Here is a 22,464-nt window from a genome sequence, read left to right on the forward strand (position 1 = left end):
TGTGGATTGTTTTAGTTTTTTAGTTATTTGCCCTTGGCTAAGAAAAAAATTGGAATTTTCAACTTGTGTCGCACAAAGCTCAAATAGAGTCAAAAAGAAATTTTACCTAGAGTCATAAAGCTTTACATGAGTGTTGCTCAGCATGTGAAGTTGTGCACATTGGGTTTTACTTGTTGATTTTTTCAGAGTTACTGCCCTTAACTTAGTAAAAATTTGCAATTGTCAACTAGTGTCGCACGTAGCTCATGAATTATTTGATCTAGTTCCATGAAATTTTACATGAATGTCAGCATGTGTAGTTGTGCATCTTGGTATTTGCGTGTAGATTTATTTAGTATTTGTGTTATTTGAGTAATTTCTCTTGACTTAGTGAAAATTTGCAATTTTTAACGTGTGTCGCACATAGCTTAAATAGAGTCACGAAACTTTACAGGAATGTTGCTCAGCATGTGAAGTTAGCTGGGGTTTTGCTTGTGGATTTATTAAGTATTTGTGAGTTTTTGTCCTTGATTAGTAATGTTTGCAATTTTTAACTTGTGTCGCACGTAGCTTAAAAGAATTTGACCTAAAGTCATGAAACTTTACAGGGATGTTGCTCAGCATGTGAAAGTGCACCTGGGGTTTCGCTTGTGGTTTTTATTCTGTTTGGTCAGAGTTATTGACATTGACTTAGTAAACAAATTGCAATTTTCAACTTGTGTCACACATTGCTTTAAAAAGTTTATAACCTAGGTTCATGAAATTTTACAGGAACGTTTATCAGCATGTGCACTTGTACCCAAAGGGTTTCGCTTGTGGATTTATTCTGTTTTGTCCGAGTTATTGCCCTTGACTTTGCAATTTTCAATAGGTATCGTGCGTACCTAAAAAAGTAGTTAACTTAGGGAGTCATGAAACTTAATAGAAATATTGGTTACCATGTGTTGTTGTGTACCTGGGGTTTTGCTTGTGAATGTATCCAGATTTTCTAGAGTTATTGCCCTTGACTTAGTCAAAACCGTTCCATTACGTTATGTTTTTTGTTCTTTGAGTGCTTAAGTTAATTAACAAACTTTACAGGAATAAATAATGATCAACATGAATGTGAAGCTATGCACCTGATGTTTTGCTGGTGGATTTTCGAGTGTTTTGTAAGAGTTATTGCCTTTGACTTAGTATTAATTTGCACTGTTCAACTTGTTCATGCATATCTCATAATTTATTCGACCTGTAGGCCTGAATGTTTACAAGATTGTTGGTCAGCACGTGTACTTATGCATCTGGGGATTTGTTTGTGGTTTTATTCAGTATTTGTAAAGTTCTTGCCCTTTCTTAAGTAAAAGATTTTGAGTTTTCAACGTGTGAAACATGTAGCCTAAACAATATTTGACTTAGAGTCACAAGAGTGACAAAACAGTGGAGTGCGGGGGCACCCGTGTACTATGGACACATTATTAGTTTATCTTCTAAATGATTGTACCAGTTATATTTATGTGGACAAGTACATAATATTTTGACAAATTGACTGAAAGGGTTGATAACAATATTTCACACAAAAAACCGTAAGAAATTTATAAATTTCAAATCATTTCTGGGATAAATGGCTAAACGTTTTTTTCATTCTATCAATTTAAATTTTAAGACTGTATAAATACTGTAACAGGCACATTTTGGCACATAAATGAGCATTTTTCAACAGAGAAATTATTTAATTTCAAATTAATTCCTAAATTGTTGGCTAAGAATTTATATATTCTATCAACTTGAGTTTTTAGACTGTATAATTTCTGTAACTGGCACATTTTTGGCACATAAATGACCAACATTGTCCGATTTAAGGATAGTTTTATTTATGCCTCGCACTCTCTCGTCCGCCTCAAAAAGCCCATCTTGTGCCCTGGCAAATGTATAAGAGAAGAATTAATGTGACCTTAGTACATGTGACCTTTATACATGTCAGATGACTTATTTTGATTGCAATGGGAGATCATGTATAAAAGTTTTATATAACAGAATTGGAAGTGTATAGGGTAATTGTCATTCAATTTTTTAATTTGTTTCTTTAAGATGTCATCTTGTAATATTCAATAGCTTGTTTTGTATTGTAATATTTTGTGTACTTTCTCTGTGTTTACACTATTAGTGTAGATAGAAAAAACACAATGATATGGTCAATACAAAATTATTACATCTAATTCACCCATCATTCAGCTATCTGGGACCAGTTCACATTGTTTTATTATTTTTATTATTATTTCTTTTTTTTTGGGGGGGGGGGTGTTTGCATGGCCAAGTGGTAAGGTTCATTAATTTCAAACCACTTGCCCTTCACCTCCTGAAATCCTCCGAGGGAATTTCATTTTTTTTTTCATCGAAAGAAGCTATCAAGCTAGCTAACGAAATGTCTATGGTTCTGCTCAGGTGTCAGATTGTACCTGAAATAACCACATAGGCCTTCCTCCTTCACCAGTAAGCTGGAAAGTAGCCATTTGACCTTTGAAGTGTTGGTACAATGTAACGTCCAACAATAAAACATAAATAAAAAGACACATTTTCCTGGCTTTGAATTTGAAATAGCTATATATTTTTTTTTTATTTTACAGATTTCAATTTTGAAAATACTGGTACTAAAAGTTGCGTAGTCTCTGTATAGTGGCAACATTTGATACTCAACGTCATTTTTATAAGTAACACGTTGAATTTGTGAATTGTTTTTTGCCAAACTTCAATTTTTTTAACTGTCTATCTGAAATTTAAGGAATTTCAATATCAAAGTTCAAATACTGAGCTACCAACAGTATAGAGCTTACACAAATGTGCAGCTCAGTCTGGCTTTTATATCAAGGTAAAGATTTTTGGAAAAACTGCATGATGGAAAAGGCCTAGATTCTGATTGATAGTTTTATTTCGATATCTTTTAATAAATAAAAACCTCTACATAGAATGTACTTTTCTCGGTTGTGACCGAAAAAGTGTGAAGTCTTTTTAATTTTCCATAATATTTTTCCAACTAATTTAGTCGATTTATCATTCTGTGCTTTGTCCGATCATTGCCTGAATCAGTATAGGAACTATTGTATACAAAGGGAGAGTAGATAAATAAGAACTCTAAGTTCATCTTTTGTAGGGGTTTATGTAATTAAGGTTCAAGAATTTCAATTTCCTTTACATATTTTACAAGTTTTATGTTTATTTGGATGCTTGTTGATAGATTTGCCTAGATTTTAAGGTATTGTCCAGCAACATTGACCTGGCACTCTTGCATATGGTCAAGGTAAGGTACAGAGAGTGGGCAATGTCCCGCGTCCGTCGCTGTGCACTCTAGCAGTCACAGTTTTGACTGGATCATAATCAAACTTTTTTTGTCAAAATGTTTGTCTTAATGTAATACAGAGCATGTTTCAGTATTGGTCAACTCCGTTCAAAAACTATGACCAGTTTGGCAGCTAAAAATAGAAAAATCTTGTTAACTCTCTAGTTACTGCAGTTGTGATCCAAATATCCTGGAAATTGATCAGGAAGATTGTTTTAATGATTTCTAGGTCAAGTTCGAATATGGGTCATCTCCAATTAAGGGGCTAAGAATAGAAACAAATTGCTAACATCTAAGTGGCTGCAATTTTGGTCCAAATATTTTGAAAATTTGTGAGGAAGGTTTTTTCATAACTTCTAGGTCGAGTTCGAATATGGGTCGTCTTGGCTAAAAAACTAGGTCATAGGAGCTAAAAATAGAAACATCTTGTTTACAATCTAGTTGCTGTAGTTTTGATCCAAAAATCCTAAGAAATTGTTTTGAAGTAAAGAATGTTTTGATGATTTCTAAATCAAATTTGAATATGGGTCATAACCGCTCAAAAACTAGGTCACAGGAGCTAAAATATAAAAATCATGTTAAAACTCTAGTGGCTGCAGTTCCGATCCAAATATTCTGGAAATTGGTCAGGAGGTTTTTTGATGATTTCTAGATCAAGGTCGATTATAAGTTATATCCGCTCAGAAACATGAGCTAAATATAGAAAAATCTTGTTAACACTAAAGTGGCTGCAGTTTTGATCCAAAAATCGTAGAAATTGTTAAGGAAGGATGTTTTGATGATTTGTAAATAAAGTTCGAATATGGATCATATCCAGTCAAAAACTAGTTCACATAGGCTAAAAATAGAAAAATCTTGTTAAAACTCTAGTGGCTTTAGTTTTAATCCAAATATTCTGGAAATTGACCAGGAAGGTTGTTTTTATTATTTCTAGTTCAAGTTCGAATATGAGTCGTCTCGAGTCAAAAACTAGGTCACAGGAGGTAAAAATAAAAAAATATCGTAAATACTCTAGTTACTGTAGCTTTGATCTAAAATTCTTGGATATTGATAAGGAATATTGTTTTTATGATTTCTAGATCAAGTTTGAATATGGGTCATATACTGTCAAAAACTACAAATGTATGTCACTGGAGGTAAAATCAGAAAAATTTTGATAACACTTTAGTGTGTGGCTGCAGTGTTGATCCAAATATCCTTGATATTGATCAGTGAGGTTGTTAAATGATTTCTAGGTCAAGTTTAAATATGGATCATCTGAGGTCAATTTGATCAAAATATCTTAGAAAGTTATAGGGAAGGTTATTTTTTATGACTTCTAGGTCAAGTAGGAATACGGGTTTTCTCGGGTCAAAACTAGGAAACAGGAGCTAAAAATAGAAAAAATCTTGTTAACACTCTATTGGCTCCAGTTCTGATCCAAATTTCCTTAGAAGTGACCAGGAAAGTTGTTAAAATTATTTCTAGGTCAAGACTGAATATGGGTCGTCTGGAGTCAAAAACTAGGTCACAGGAGCTTAAAATATAAAATTCTGGTAACAAAGTGATCCGTCGGAAGCATTAATCACAACAAAATAACATAAGAATTGCAGACTCGGTTTGATTGAGTCTGTACATGAGGGATAATGAATGAGTCCAACATCCCTCACGCCCCCTAGCACCGGCTTGAGCGGTACTCAATTCTCAACACTTTATAGTGTTGGCATCAATGATCCCGAAGAACCAGAAATGATAACAACGCTGAAGTGAAGTACGGGGCAACGTTTTACGGCTGCCACACGGCACTTGACACCTGCTGATTTGAAGTACAAAATTCTGGTTACAAAGTGATCCGTCGGAAGCATTAATCACAACAAAATAACATAAGAATTGCAGACTCGGTTTGATTGAGTCTGTACATGAGGGATAATGAATGAGTGCAACATCCCTCACGCCCCCTAGCACCGGCTTGAAACCTTGTTAACACTCTTGTGGCTGCAGTTTTGGTCATCTTAATATTCTGGAAATTTGTGAGAAAGGTTTTTTCATGACCTCTAGGTCAAGTTTGAATACGGGTCGTCTTGGCTCAAAAACTAGGTCACAGGAGCTAAAAATAGAAAACTCTTGTTATTACTGTTTTGATCCAAATATCCTTGAAATAGGTCTGTAAGTTTGTTTATGATTTCTTGGTGAAGTTCGAATATTGGTCATCTGGGGTCAAAAACTAAGTTACACCACCTTAATATGGAAAAACCTTATAAACACTCTTATGGACACATTTTTGACTTAATTGTCATCAAACTTGATCAAGATGCTTGTCTAATTATTTGCTTGGAGATGTTTGAACATGGGTCATATCTGATGAAAAACTTGATCACATGAGCTAAAAATATAAAAATCTTGTTAACTCTATATTGGGTCGAGTTGTTACCCAAATATCCTGGATATTGGTCGTCTGCAAGTTTATCTTGATATTTATAGGTCAAATTCGAATATGTGTCACCTGGACTCAAAAACTATTGCATTGCCCAAATACGAGAAAACGTTGTTAACACTCTGAAGTTCACATTTTTGACTGTATTTTTATCAAACTTGGTCAGGATGCTTTTCTAAGTAATTGTTTCAAAGAGTTCGATGGGTCAGGTTAGCGATAAAATGCCATCTTGGCCCTCTTGTTTCATATTAAATTTGTCCTGATGTGGTTCGTTATCAAATGTTACCAAATTTAGTTTATAACCAAAGTTTGGTTTGATTTCAGTGTGGTCTGATATCACATTTAACAAATGTGGTTTGATATCAAATTTTGCGATATTTTACAATATCAATTTTTTCTTAATGTGGTTTGGTTTCAAATTTAACATTATTGAAATCAATATTACTGTTGGTTAATATTGTTTTTAGGTAAATGTTTATTTTTGCATGAATTTCTTTTCTAAAAATGTGTTAGTTCAAACTTAAGGATGAAACGTTTATATCAGGATACAAAAGCTTACAAAATGTCATTTGAAATTAATATTTTGTTCATATTTCAGGGCAATTAAGATGGAATTATTGAAATATAAGAGCCTAATAGTACAGAGTTAGGACAGAAAACATGGTAGTTTTGTTTTTGATAAATATTTGTCATTTTACAGGACGGGTTACTTGGATGTTAATAGTATAACTTAATGTGGCATGTAATTGGTAGTCTGAATACCATGGTGTTCTGTTTTTTTACAGGATGATGATAATTGTTCTATTTCAACATGTGAGAGCGTAGCCTCGACGGTGATAGCGCCCTCTGATGATGAACAGATGCTGTTGGATAACGAGGAGAATCGTGACACTGACGAAAGTGGCACTGCGAGTGCTGCCAGTCCTAAACCTCTTCATCTTGATGATAGAGGTAATCATATCCTTTACTCTGCTGGCGGTTGCTAATCTACCCATGTGACCAGTGCAGACAAAGATCAGCAGGCACATACCTGCTGTATGATCATCTTTTGCATTGCTTATCTATTTATTTAAGTTTTCTCTAAACATTTTGAATGGTTTTGACAACATTGATAGACCGACATGTCCTTTTAAAATATTTAGCATAGACAAATTATTTCAATATAATGTTTAATATGTTTTTCTTCGTTGCACGAACCATACAATGAATAAAAGTCAAACACAGCACATGTGAAATGAGACTTTATTGTCCTATAGTTTTAACCGGATATACGGTCGGAGCAGCGTAAGAACAACCGCCAATGAAAACAGCTCAAGGCTTCAAAGTACTATACATAAAAAGTTAGAGTCACTAAATACTACATGTATATTATTTTATACCTGCTGAATATGTGTAAAACTGTTGTTCCGCTACATTGTAAATTGTGCAGAGTAATAACCTACAACAAAATTAAAATCAATCCAAACTAAGATTTAACACTGAATTTAAACTCTCTGCAGTCTATTAAACAACAACCAAAATGTTTGCCTCCTGGAGGATTTGTTTTGCAAAGGTTATACTGCAGTCCAAGAGATTTAAGTATCAGAGCAAGTAGCAGACTGCATAGAGTCCATAGAGATGTAACATTATATTTGGTTGGTAGGGGTGCGGAAGATTTCTGAAAAGTCACTTTGTACATCATAGTCAGTAGAGACTGCATTAGATTTTTTTACCTTGGACTTGTAATCCAAGTTTACCTTTTTAAATGGAGAATTTGAGGACCACTTCTTGGAAATATGTTAATTCTTAAATTGATAAAAAGTACATCTTTGGTTAAAAAAACCCTGATGTAAATTGTTCCCAGAAGTAGTCATGATTTATGTTTAATTGGTTCAGATATGAGAAAAAATCCGAAGGCAGATTCATCACGACCACATGAAAGCTCACAATATCAAATGCAAGGACATGACCCGAGGGATATGCGTGATGACCCGCTGGATCTTAGAGGTCCACAGTCAGGAGCCATGAATCTGTCAATGAGGCAGCCTGAAGGTATAGATTAAACTATTCATGGTTATAAAGGGGATCCTACAGATTATGAACAGTTTGGCACAAAGAGGGGTGGCCACCCTTACAGGGATCAAGGTGTGGAACCCAAGCAAAGAAGGGTTATGGCAATGGCAACCACACCTTCTCATGCCCACATGAGCTCCCCCCATTTATATTTTTAATTTAATATATGTATACTACATTATTCCTCTCAACACTTGCTGTTTATATCCTTGTTTTTGACATTTTTTGTCATTCTAAGTTCTTAGGTTATAAAAAAACTGTTTCATTGAAAAATGTTTTCGATAGTAAATGTCATCTGTTGCATGTTGTTATATTTTTTGCAAAGGATTGACCAAAGGTGAAGATCATATATCGAAAACTTATTTCAAAATACCATGATTTCTTTCCTAGTTGAACATTTGTAATTTTAAGATACTATTTATTTTCAGAAACTTTTTTCCTTGTTCCTTTCTAGGGGTGGTAGCTTACTAGGGGTATAATAACCCATTTGTGCTAACAAGTTACCACATTATCTTATTTTGTATGTTATTATATATTGCATATTCTTTTCAGAGAACATTCTTTTTAATAATGATTTATTGGTCTTATTAAATTTGTCAAATTGTCTGTTTAACCAAAATACTTTTATTCTTCAGGTTTGCCACAAGCTTCATCCTCCTACAGTCCTAATGGGGGTCAGCATGTGGGTAAGTCTGTACTTCACCCACCAAACCTTATTAACAGCACCAGTTCCAGACTGGCCAAGTCTCCAACCTCTATTTATCTATCAACCCAAACATCTGGGTCTATCACCGACAGAACACCAGTTGAACCCTACCCTACCCATAGCCTACCTTCAACTTCTCCCTGTGGTTGTAAGTCTATACTCTTTTTATTTCACGACATTATTAAAAGTGAATATTTTAACACATCATGGTACTTTGAAAAAACATTTCTGTTTAAATCCCTGTTATTTGTTTGATAATAGGCAGTTAATCTTGTGGAAGGCTTTTATGGCTTTTAACCGTTTACTTCATATAAGCGTGTTTTGACAGCTTTTCACCCACCCTCCATCACTCCCTACCTCCCTCCTTTTGAGGCGTCAATTGGTGCAAAAAATGTCCTTTAAAGACAAATGTTTTTTCTTCCTAGAAATGATGTTAAAAAAGGTGATCACTTTTTTCGGCGCCGACCCCTATCAAAAAAGTAAATATTGGACTTGCAAGATGCTCATTTCGATCTTAAGGTAACTTGTAACCAATACTGAAAATTCTTTGACTTTATCTCCAGTTAGAAGTTGCAGCACTTTGAAATCAATTTCGATGGAAAAAATCAGCGCAAAATAGTGATTTTTTGCAATTTTGAGATATCCCCTCTTTGCCATGGCCACATTTAATTTAAGATTGAGTTTGCCGTTACAAAGCCTATGGTTTACATTTTTAGCCAAGTTCAGTATTAAATCATTTTTGTGTCGCTTCTACGGGGATCACTTCTCCATCGTCTGTTTGTCCGTCTGTCAGTCAGCCCCTTACAGTCCTCTCGGGGGTCAAAATGGGGGTTATAAATCTAGCGTCCATGAAGGTTTACCCTCAGAGTGTCTGTCAATTTATCTTTCTGTTTGTCCCTTCCTGCAAACTGTTTCCTGAGATCACTGTTAAAGAATTTTTCCAACTAGTTGTAAGTATTCGTCCTGAGAAAATTCATTACTATGCCGGGAATCTTAATAAGATATAAACAAACTAAGAACTCAAACGAGATTTTAAGTTCATTCATTCATTCAATTGCATAATTCAATGACCGATGGCCCTTCAGAAAGTTGCTGGAGTTCGAACAGGTAGGGGACTTACGAATTGCTTGCAGTACTATGATAATTGTTTGTTTATAAATGGCTTGTCGTCAAACATGGACACAACAATTTTTAGGACAATACCTTTTTGTAGACCCAATGGATGATAACCTTCACTCATTAAGCTACAATAATTGAATTGCTTGATTTTTACTATAATTGATTATAATTTTGTCATTTATGAATGCAATATCTTGATAATTGTGCACATCTTCCGTGAAATACAGTCCGACCCCGGTTATTCAACAACCCTTTATTCGAATACCCGGCATTATCCGAAGTAAATCAGCGGTGCCGTTTTTATCTATATAAATCAATATAAATACGAGCGTATTATTTGAAATGCATTATCAAAACCTCCTATTTTTTTCAAGAAAGTTATCGGTTCCGATTATACAATTATGAAAGATTTTCACACCTTTTATTCGAAGCAGCCTAATATGCAATAAAATAATTTGTACGAATCTTTTCTTTAATATTTATTTTTCTCAATAGATTGCAGGAAGTAAGTGTGTTGTAAACGGTAGTTTTGCTATGATTGGTCAAAGTGGAGTAGTTTTCGTCTATCACAATATTCCGATTTCGATTATTCGATCCCATCGATTACTCGAAGTAAATATTCAGTCTTAGGTACTTTGAATAAACGGGGTTGGACTGTAGATCAAACTTTGTTTTATTTTTTTACTCGCAAATGACCATGCCGTTGAAGGTAAATTTTTGTAATCTTAGTTGTGTTTTTGGTCTTTTTGGCTGTAACTTTGTAAGTGATAAGCGGATTGTCTCTATTCTTGAGCACAACAATTTTTCGGAAAAAGACATAAAAGAAGGTTAAATTAAACTTGACATTGACGTCAAATTATTGAATTTTGCAACAATTGGCCATATCTTTGTTATTTATTTAGGGATTTGATTTTTCTTGGGAAAAAGAACATTTAATATAACCAAACTGATATTTAAAATATGACTTTGACCTTTATATGACCTCTACTGTTATATTTTTTTTATTTAATGACGGATTTGATTAAAACTTGAACAAAAGAACCCTATTGACAAAATTGACATGTTCACTTATTTGATATGACCTTAAATTATTTTGATATAAACTTAACCATCAATTGACCTTCAAATTCAATATATTGAACTTCGATTAAATATTTGCCATAACTTTGCTAATTAATCCCCTTCCACACAGCAGGAACGGGATTATAGGAATGGCCTCCGTCTGACCGTCCTTCTGTCCGCTCTACCGAATATGGATTTGGTGCCAGCTAATTGTAAACAGACTAAATGAGAACAATAGAATTCATTCTGTAACAACAGAATAAAGGGTCAATGGTCCTCTATTAAACAAAAGACAATAACAATAGAAATGACGCTTTATCCCGATTCGGTCACATAGCTGCCCGTCTGTCCGTCCATAACACTTTTGTGTCTGCTCCATAACTTTTAAACTGCTGATTTTTAAAAAAAAAATCGGCACAAGTAATCACCATTAAGAGACTATGTACAGAGAGCAATAATTGGGTTGCTTTCCCCAAGGACAAGGTCACACTTTAAGGTCAAGTGTTATTAAAAAATCATTCATTTCGTGATTTTTTTTGATAACTTGGCACACAAAATCACCATCATGAGGCAATGTGAAGAGCATAATAATTGGGTTATTTCCGTCAAGATCAAACTTTAAGGTCAGATGTTTAAAAGGCTACATTTCTTGTCCACTACATAAGGTTAAGGTCACATTTTAAGGATAAGTGCTAAAGTTTCTACATTCTGTGTGCGGTCCATAAAAAATGAAATTACCTGGCACTAGTGATCACCATAATGAGACAATATGCAGAGTGCAATGATTTGGTTGCTACACCCAAGGGCAAGGTCACAATTTAAGGTCAAGTGTTAAAAAGTCTACATTTTGAGTCTGCTCCATAATTTTATAACCGCTGATTTTTTTTAAATAACTTGGCTCAAGTGATCACCGTCATGAGACGATGTGCAGAGCACAATAATTGGGTCGCTAACGCAAAGGTCAAGGTCACACTAAAAGGTAAAATGTTAAGATGTCATTGACATTCCTAGCAACCATTAAAATCTTGTTTCTTTTTTGTGTAAGTTATCAAATTAAAAATAAATTATGTTATATTTCAGCTGATCTAGCAAAAACGGCATCTGATAAGGATCTGAGTAACATTGCAGAATGCATTGGCTCAAACTGGGAAATGCTAGCACCTTTTCTTATAGAGAGAAACTTAACAGCTTCAGTTGAACAGATAAAAGTTGATCATAAACAAATTCGACAGCGTGTGTATTATTTACTTAAGAAATGGCATACACAGACAAATGACCCGTCATTGGCTCATTTATTTCACTCAATGTACAAAGCTAGTACCTCTGTGACAATTGATTGGAACGAAATTGCTTACAAACTCAAAGTTACTATACAGGATATCCAGGCATGTAAGTTGTAGTTTAAAGTTTTCTTTTGCAGTTCAATATTTAATATTAATAAAATACAAAATATTTTAGTTTCATTTTTAAATTCGTAAGAGTAAAGCTGTTCTTAATATTTTTTTATATCAAAATTAGTTAATACTATTTTCAGCTCACTAAAACAAAAGAAATATTGTGATGTCAGGAGACATTGTTAATGCTCTAATATAATGGGACTCTTTTAAGGGTTGCGTGAGCTAAAAAAGAAGAAGTGTCCTACATTCTTTTCAGGACCAATAGATTGACCATAGATGGTCATCTATCAACATTCTCTCATCTCCTTTTATAGGTCATCGGTGTTAAAAATAGTTAAACTTTAAACATCTAAAGTTTCGTGTCAGAACTTTTTCTCCTATTAGCACAGTGGGCTAATATACAGGGACTTAAATTGAAAAGAAACACCATAACGTTTTCCCAATTTAATGGTGGCAGATACAAAATGAAATTTATTCCATTTGATGTTTGAATTAGATCAGAATGAATCTGAAAAGTGACATACTTACTTGCCGTAGTGAATCTAGTGACAATTTGACCCAATATTATATCTAAATGTGCTTATCAATTAGCAGCAGTTCTTCGCTTGACTCAAACAATGACCCCTTGTCAGTCACAGTGCTAAACATTTGTTGACCTATAATATAGTTAGTATTTTAGCCATTTAAAATTTCTGAGATTTGGTTAATGATTCTTTAACATCCCACATAATCGGCGGGTATCAAATCACTTATTGAAAGATTAAGGAATTAAAGATTTCACAATAAATACTTCTAGTTTTAGTGTTCTCTTTATCAGCCCTCTTGTTTAGGGATTTGTCAGTAAGTATCAGAGATAAGCTTATTCAATAAACTCATAATTGACCTTTTACTATAAAAATTCATTGATCCGATGGCTTACTGTGTTTTTTTCTGATCATCTGTGACTTTTATTGCTCCTAGGCCGAGGAGCCAACTCAGTTTTAATCCCTGAAAGAATTTAACTCATATTGTAATCGACATATGGGCTAATCATTATCAGTTCTGTCCCAGCTGACCTGAGTATAAAATGCTCTAGAGGTGTGATTTTGTGATGGCAGTGTATCCATTATCCATAATTTATCAACAGCTATAATTTGTCATTATCCACAATTTCCTTAAGGATTCTGTGGAAACTTCGCAGGAATGATTTTTACATAAAGATTATAAAAAATGGAAAACAAAACAACCACAAAAAACAATGTCTTGTTGACAGCTACATATGATGTACCAAGGTTGTTCAAGTTATAGCCCATGGAGTCGAAGTTTGCCAATCCTAGAAGGTCATGAGTTTCCTTATACATTTACACGTATAGTAAAAACTTTTAAATCTTCCCTTCAGAACAAGCAATGTGTCCAGTGGTATTTGACATGACATATTTTCAAGTGGAACCCTACTAAAATAATTCAAATTATAGTTCTGGGGTCAAAACAGACCCAGTACCAAGGATCATCAGTATCATGTAGTAAAAATGAAAAAAAAACTTCACCAGAACCCATAGATTTTTAGGCATTTTCCAACACTTGATTTAAACTTTTCCTCCATTTAAAATACCCGGTAGCTAAATATATATGAAATTAAACTTTGATTTATTACAAGTATCTGTATGATTGGTCTTTCATTATGATTTGAATTAAGAAAAATTTTGTTTAGGTAACACAGGATACCAGCATCTAGAACAAGAAACTGGGAAACAGCAAGCTTCAGGTAATACTTAGAATATTAGATATATGTTACACTCTTTTATTATGATCCCGGAAGGGTGAGCATATAATCCCTGCTTTGTTCATCTGGAAGTTGGTCTGTCCGCTTTTCTTGTCCGGAACATTGATCTTAAACAACAAGAGGTATCAACATGAAACTTTGTAGGAAAATTGATCTTATTAAGTTGTTGTGCAATGCACAAAAACCGTTACTCTGCCATCCCTTATTTTGGTGTTATTGCCCTTTGTTCATTTTTAGCATACCTGTCACAAAGTGACATACTGTACTTTTGTGATCTCTTTTCGCCCGGCGTCTTTAATTTAAACGGCATCTCCTCATAGAACGCTGAGCCAATTTCATCCAAATTTTACAGGAATGTTCCGTGGGTAGTCAACTTTAAAAAAATGTTCAAAAATTTTAATTCCGTGCAGAACTCTGGTTGCCATGACAACCGAAAAAAACAACTTTAAAACTCTTATTTTAAAAAGCTGAAAGAGCTAGAGCTAAAATGTTGGCATGAAACATCGTTAGTCGGTGTCTACCAAATTTCTTCAAATAAAAGCCCTGGGGTTAAAATTTGCACCCTCCAGGGAGTCATTGATTTTCCTTATTTGTATTTAGTAAAAACTTAAAAAAATCTTCTTTTAAAAAAACCCTTTTAGCTAGAGCTTAGATATTCAGAATGAAACACCTTCTATTCGATGTCTACCAAGTTTGTTCAATAAAAGCTCTGGGGTTAAAATTGGCCCGGTACCAGGGGTCATTGTTATTTTCTTTATGTATATAGAAAAAACTTTAAAAAGTATTCTTTTAAAATACCAAAAGAGCTAGAGCTAAGATATTTAATATTAAAACATCTTTAAATTGATGTTTTGTTCAAATAAGGGCCCTTTAGGTTGAAATTGGCCCCGTCCATGAATCATTGATTTTGCTTATATATGTATAGTAAAAACTTTAATAACTTTTTCAAAAAACCCAAACAGGTAGAGTTTAGATACTAAGCATAAAATATTTTCTGGAGAGTGTCTACCGAGTTTTTTTTTTTCAAATAAAAGCCCTGGGGTCAAACTTGGGCCGCCTGGGGGTATCATACTTTCCCTACATGTATATAGTCAAAACGTAATAAAATCTTCTTTTAAAAACCCCAAAGAGTTAGAGCTTAGATATTTATTCTGAAACATCTTCTAATGGGTGTCTATCAAGTTTGTTCAAATAAAAGCCCTTAGGTTAAGATTTGCCCCTGCCCGAATGCCTATGTAAAGGTTAGCTATTTCAGGGCCATCATTGCCCTCTTGTTACTCTTTGAAGTTTGTCCGGTACATTACTCTGAAACCATTACATTTATCAGCAAGCATCTTTATAAGTAGATTACATTTAGTAGAAGTGCAATGCAAACGAACCATAACTTTGCCTTCCCTTAGTTTGAAGTTATTTCCCTTTGTTTTTTTATTACTTTGAACTTTGTCTGGGATAGCTCTCAAACCATTAGAGGTATCAACATGAAACTTTGTAGGTAGATAAATCCCATTAAATAAAAGTGTAAAAGAACTGTCAACTTGCTTTCCTTAATTGTGGAGTTATTGGCCTTTGGTAATTTTACACTTTAATCATTTTTCAGGGCATAGCTCTGAAAGCATAAGAGATATGAAAAAGATGTTTTGTAGATAGATATATCTCGTTGTGTAGATGTGGAGTGCATAAGAATCATAACTCTGCCTTGTCTAATTTTGGAGTTATTGCCCTTTGTTTATTTTACACTTTGAACTTTGTCTAGGTCATAGCTTTGACTAGGAACAAGAAAAATTTGTAAGTAGATAGATGTCATTGGATAGATGAGCAGTGCAAAAATCGTAACTCTGCCTTGCCAAATATTTGGAGTTATTGCCCTTTGCTCATTTTTATAATTGAACATGGTCTGGGACATAACTCTGGGCGCTCAAACAAGGGGTTAAAAGGCAACGTCATATTAGCCTTGAAGGTAAAAACGGTTTCTAATCAATAACATGAGAACCCATGTTCCCTTGTTCCTCAAACTGCATGGATGCATTAGTGTAAGCTAGTAAATAAACCGTATTGATTTCGCAGTTAAGTAGTCGAAAGTCAAGGTCACATTGATCTTGTAGGTAATAACTGTTTCCGATCATTTATTTGACAACCATATTTTGTTGGCCCTCAAACTTTGTAGGTGGATTGGTCTTGGCAAGTTGTTAACCCTTTTTGATTTTGGGGTCAAAGGATCAAAGGTCAACACCATATTGACCTTGTAGGTAAAACAGTTTCCGATTAATTACATGACAATCAATGGGCCTTTGGCCCTCAAACAGCATAGGTGCATTTGTCTTAGCCAGTAGATGACCCCTATTGGTTTTGGTCAGGGGGATAAAATATCAAGGTCATATTGACCTTGTATGGAAAAGCTGTTTGCTAACAATAATTGGACAACCCATGAACTCTTGACCTTCAAACTTCATAGATGCATTGTTTTTGTCAGAATATGACCTCAATTGATTTTTGAGGACAGGGGGTCAAAGGTCAAGATCACATTTACCTTATATGCAAAAACACTTTCGGATCAATACCTCAACAACTCATGGACATTTTACCTTCAAATTTCACGTAAGTCTTGGCCAGTAGATAACCCCTATTAATTTAATAATCTAAGGTCAAAGTCATATTGTCCTTTTACATAAAAACGGTGTCCGACCAATAGCTCAACAACTCAAGTTGCCTTGATTAATATTCTTTATTAAACTTAAATCGTCTAAAGTAAACACATTTCAAGGTCAAATGTAAAACGCTATTGGTATTCACATTTCAAGGTCTAATGTAATATTACAAATTGGCTATAATTAAGATGACCTACATGATTCATTAAATGTATGCATTTTTTGTTTGGTATAACTATTTCATAAATTTGCTGCACACAACATTTACATTCACAATTACCTAGTGACTATTCATGACCAGGAGATAACCCCTATTAATGTTTCAGTCACTAGGTCTAAAGTCAGTCACAATAACTTGACCACATAATTACATGTAATTGAATGTCGAATGGGGGCAAACATGTTTAACAACGATATCTTGTTCTAAACTGATTCGCTGCATTAAGTTGGCAGTATAGACTAAGAATAATAATGATGCACTTGATTGTCCTATATATTGTGTAACGTGTTAGGTTAAATAATAGTTGATTTTTAATGTATAATTATGAATTCTTGGTAAAAAATTATATATATTATGATGGTCTGGTTTTTAGCTAATCAGAATAGAAGGTTCAGGGTGAGTTTTCAGTATCAAAGGGGGATGGTCCCACGTCCATCGTCCGTCGCCATGCGTCAACAATCATCTTCTTTGAAACTGCTAAGCAGATTTATCTCAAATTTGGTCTGTTGCATTGTTATGACAGTCACCTTAAATTTGCTCATGCCATTTCAGCTGAACTCTTTTCGGGGTAACCAGAGCTTAAAATAGAAATAGAAAAAATAAACATCTTCTACTACTAAATTAAACGTTAGATGATCACAAACCTTTGCCTCTAGCATTCTTAGGTAGTCTTTTATCAAATTTGCACATGTGAATTTGATTGGATCCTTTTAGGGGACATTAAAGCTGAAAATAGGAAAGCGATTTTACGTCTCTTTCTACTAGACTAATGGGTAGATGATCACCAAACTTCGTCTGTAGCATTCTTAGATACCCTTTTTAGCAAAGCCCATATTAAGTTGGTTTGCCCCTTTTAGGGACCGCTGTAGTTAAACATAGAAAACCTTTCAACATTTTTGTACTAAACCAATTGATGGATAATCACCAAACTTTAGATTGTCTATAATTAAATTTATTCAAATTAATTTGATTGGCTCGTTTGGGGCCTCTAGAGCTTAAAATAGAAACAATTTTTGACAGCTTTTCCTACTTAACTAAAAAATGAATGATAACTAATCTTTATCTGTAGCATTCTTAGGTAGTCTTTTATCAAATTTGCTCATGTGAATTTGATTGGTCCCTTTAAGGGGTCTGACTGATGGATGATCACCAAACTTTATCTGTATCATTCTTAGATGGTCTGTTATCATATTTGCTCATATAAATTTGATAAGACACTTTTTTATGGCTGCTAAAGCTTAAAATAGGAACAAAAACTTTAATAGTCTCCTACTAAACTAGTAGATGAATGATCACCAAACTTTGTCTGTAGCCTTCTTAGGTAACCTTTTTAGGTTAGGATTTTTGTCTGTCGTCCAATAATATTTTATTCAAATAACATCTTCTATGATACCACTTAGCCAATTTTAATGAAACTTGGAAGGAATACTCCTTGTATGAAGCTCTATCAAGATTGTCCACAGAATTCCATTCCGTGCTAAACTGGTTACTCTGGCAACTAAAAGAAAACACTTTAAATTTCTTCTATTTCAAAACTGAAAGGGCTAGAGCTAAGATATTTCTCACATGGCATTTGCTTGTTGGTTTCTACAAAGCATATTCAAATCATTGTCCAGAGTTGAAAATTGGTCTCTGTTTTGGTAGTGAACGGGTTTTTATTGAAGGGAAATATAGACTTTCTTTGTAGGGATAAATTTAGATGTTGTTTATAGTAATTTTTGTTTCAACTGACATTGTTATGAAGATTTTTCTGATAAAGGTTTAGAAAGATGAAAAGATTATTGAATGTGAATGTTAAGGTAGAACACCCCTAATATGCACTATAAGGAACTGTAAAATTGACAACATAGGATAATTGTATGCCTTAAATGTCACCTGTATGCAAAATTTAAACAAAATTCACCGTGTGGTTAATGAGTTATGGACATTTTTCTGAACTAAAACTTTGCTATTAGAAGGTGTTTTTTTTTTCAGAAATGAGGAAACTCTAAATAATCTATAATATCATCATGATGAAAAATGTTTTCCTATTCCTAAGTTCGTAACAGTTATTGAATTATTTTGAGCACATTTTTGTTATTTATGTAGAAAAATATGAATGTTGCTGTAAGTAAATAATATATATATATAACATAAAAAATGTGCTGACAAATATTTTCATATGATCAATATTTTCATTCTCCTCCTGATGATATTGTGAAACCGGTATAGGTATCATTAAATTACATAAATTCAGCAAATGTTTGTTATTTAAACATTTACTGTTATATACTTGTATTTTTTCACGGAAGTTAGCTGATCACGATTAAAGTTTAATTAGCGGATATTTTTAGCTCACCTGAGCATATGCTCAGGGTGAGCTATTAGGATCACTCTTCGTCCGTCGTCTGTCGTCCGTCGTCCGTTGTCCGTTCACACTTTTAAAACGACATCTCACTTGAAACCACAAGGCAGATCATGATGAAACTTCACATGGATGTTCCTTGCGTGAAGCCTTAACAAAGTTGTTCAAAAAATTCCATTCCATGCAGAATTCTGGTTGCCATGGCAACCAAAAGAAAAAACTTTATATATCTTCTTCTAAAAACCCCAAAGAGCTAGAGCTTAGATATTTGGCATGAAACATCTTCTATTAAGTGTCTATCAAGTAAGTTCAAATAAAAGCCCTGGGGTCAAAATCGGCCCCGCCCCAGGGGGGTTATTGACTTTCCCTGTATGCATATAGTAAAAACTTAAAAATCTTCTTTTAAAGAACTCAAAAATCTAGAGCTAAGATATTTAGCATGAAACATGTTCTAATGGATGTCTACCAAGTTTGTTCAAATAAAAGCCCTCGGGTTAAAATTGGCCCCGCCCAAAAGGGTTATTGATTTTCCTATATGCATATAGTAAAAACTTAAAATTATTCTTTTAGAGAAATCAAAGAACTAGAGCTAAGATACTTAGCATGAAATATGTTCAAAGAATGTCTACCAAGTTTGTTTAAATAAAAGCCCTGGGGTCAAAATTGGCCCCGCCCCAGGGGGTCATTTATTTTCCTTATATGTGTATAGTAAATACTTAAAAAATCTTCTTTGAAAAAACTCAAATAGCTAGAGTTTAGATATTAAGCATGAAGCATCTTCTAGTGCGTGTCTACAAAGTTTGTTCAAATAAAAGCCCTGGGGTCAAAATTGGCCCCGTCCCGGGGGGGACATTGATTTTCCTTATAAGTGTAAAGCAAAAACTTAGAATTTTCTTTGAAAAAAACCTAACGAGCTAGACGTTAGATGTTTAGCATGAAGCATCTTCTAATGGGTGTCTACCAAGTTTGTTCAAATAAAAGCCCTGGGGTTTAAACTGGCCCCGCTCCGGGGGACCTATATACAGGTGAGCGACTTTAGGGCCATCGTGGCCCTCTTGTTTTTGTATTTTTTCGGTTTGCGGGAATAATTATGCATAAATGAGAGGAGCTGAGTCTAAACTTTGTAGAATTGAGAACAAAAAAATAATCATTTACCTTTTGTCGAAAACGGCTATATGCGCTTTAAATTATATGATTATGTACGTTTAAAATTAGCTTTAAAGTATGCCACAATACTTTTGCTTTTTACGTCGATTAATAAAATTTAACTCCTCTTTATACCCCGCTGATGGAATCGGGAGGGGAATATTGTTTTGGCGTTGTCCGTTCATCCTTCCGTCCATCCGTCCGAATTTCGTTTCCGTGCTACTTGTCTGCAACTGCTGGCTGGAATTCCAAGAAATTTAATGGGAATCATCAACATCAAGATGAAATACGCATATCTTCGGCTTGTTCCAGGCAGACCCTTTAACTTAGAGTTATGGCCCTTAATAAGTTATGCAGTATGCATATAGAGCAATAATCGATTCAGCGCTACTTTTCTGCAACTATTGGCTGGAATTCAACAAAAATTTACAAGAGATGAGCATAACGTCAGCTTGTTCCGGTCGGACACTTTAACTCAGGGTTATGGCCTTTGATTAGTTATTTTGTATGCAAATAGAGCAATAATTGTTTATGCTCTACTTCTCTGCAACACAAAACTTGATGGGAACCTTCAATACCAAGAGGATATGCGCATATCGTCGGCTTGTTCCAGTCAGACACTTTAACTTAGAGTTTCTGCGCAACTTCTCTGCAACTACTGGCCGAAATTCTATAAAACTTTATTGAAACAATAAATACCAAGGAGAGATAGGCAAATCATTGCCTTGTTCCGGTTAGAGCCTTCAAGACAGAGTTATTGTCCTTGATTAGTTTTTAGTTCGACAATTCGCAGAATATTCGAGCTAATGCAGTCACCCATTTGTCGGCGTCCCTGTTGTTATGTTTATGCGTGTAAGCAAGTATCTCCATAAATATTAAAGGGAATGGATTGAACTTTCACACACTTGTTCTCTGTGATAATCATACATGATTGGCACAAGTCCAATAGGCTTTGAATTGATTTTTTGCATAATTATGCCCCTTTTTCATCTTAGAAACTCTTGGTTAAGTTTTTGCGTGCAGGGAAGTATCTTCATAACTTTTGAAGGAATAGATTGAAACTTCAGACACTTGATCACTGTGATTTTCTAACATTATTGGCACAAGTCCCATAACTCTGATTTGCTTTTTTTGCATAATTTTGCTCCTTTTTGGACTTACAAATTCTTGGTTAAGTTTTTGCGCTTAGGCAAGTATCTCCATAGCTACTGAAGGGAATGGATTGAAACTTCACACACTTGTTTTCTGTGATTATCTAACATGATTGGCACAAGTCCCATAACTCTGATTGCTTTTTTGCATATTTATGCCCCCTTTTCGACTAAGAAATTATTGGCTAAGTTTTTGCGTGTAAGCAAGCGTCTCAATAACTACTGAAGGGAATGAATAGAAACTTCAGAGACTCGTTCTTTGTGATTATCTTACATGATTGGCACAAGTCCCATAACTCTGATTTGTTTAATTGCATAATTATGCCCCTTTTCGGCTTAGAAATTTTTTGTAAAGTTTTTGCTTGTAGGCTGGTATCTCAATAACTACTGAAGGGTATGTGCCTCTTTTTGGAAAAATGTATGCATTCATAATAATGAAGCAGTGATGTACTCGATAAAACATCTTAATAACAATCCTTTGTATCTTTTTGGACAATTTTATGTATTCATGTAGGTAAGCATTATTAAACTCGATGTAACACCCTTGTGACAACTTTTTAGAATAGTATCCGACAGTTCTTGTTTAGTATGCATATAGAGCAGTATTGCTGTTTCTTTTTAACTGCTGGATTGCTTTCAACAGACGACTAAATGGGTATCATCAATACGAAAAGTAAATTTGCATGCCATGATAAATTTATATAATAAAGCCTTATGTCTCCAGTTGTTGTGTTACTTATAACCATTTCTCGGCAGGGGATATAAATTCCAACGAATTTGCTTGTTCAACTTGTACTTGCCCACCAGGACAACGTTCGTCAGCGGATTTGTCAAAATTTTACCAAATCGAAATAGAACCTTTAAACCAAGTGTAACTGTCTACTGCCGTTGGTATTAGTGTTTGAATGTTGAAAATGGTTAATCTCGTTGTTTGCATGTAATTTTAAAATGCAGCCATCGTAAAAGAATATTTTATACAAGTTAAAGTGTGATGTTCGTACTCCATGTGATTCGTACCAAAGGTGCTAAACGCATTAATTTGAATTAAGGTCAACTCGGCCCTAAAACCTACTCAACCCCCGAGTTACATCGGCCCCATTCCAAATCGGCACGTGTCAACTCTGCCCATAATTATGTATTACTGGTTATTAGTAA

General features: G+C 34.4%; 1 protein-coding gene across 1 annotated transcript in view; it reads left to right on the plus strand.

Annotated features, from left to right (window-relative positions):
- LOC132721361 (uncharacterized) overlaps positions 1–22,464 on the plus strand; it is a 143,726-nt gene that overhangs the window by 36,658 nt on the left and 84,604 nt on the right. The window contains exons 13-17 of the mRNA XM_060705648.1: positions 6,491–6,656; positions 7,581–7,736; positions 8,393–8,611; positions 11,725–12,033; positions 13,732–13,785. Coding sequence (XP_060561631.1) covers positions 6,491–6,656; positions 7,581–7,736; positions 8,393–8,611; positions 11,725–12,033; positions 13,732–13,785 — 904 coding nt within the window. The remainder of the gene's footprint in view (positions 1–6,490; positions 6,657–7,580; positions 7,737–8,392; positions 8,612–11,724; positions 12,034–13,731; positions 13,786–22,464) is intronic.

The sequence above is a fragment of the Ruditapes philippinarum genome, unplaced genomic scaffold, assembly GCF_026571515.1.
Source record: "Ruditapes philippinarum isolate M1 unplaced genomic scaffold, ASM2657151v2 ctg197_1_1_1_1, whole genome shotgun sequence".
Classification (NCBI taxonomy): domain Eukaryota; kingdom Metazoa; phylum Mollusca; class Bivalvia; order Venerida; family Veneridae; genus Ruditapes; species Ruditapes philippinarum.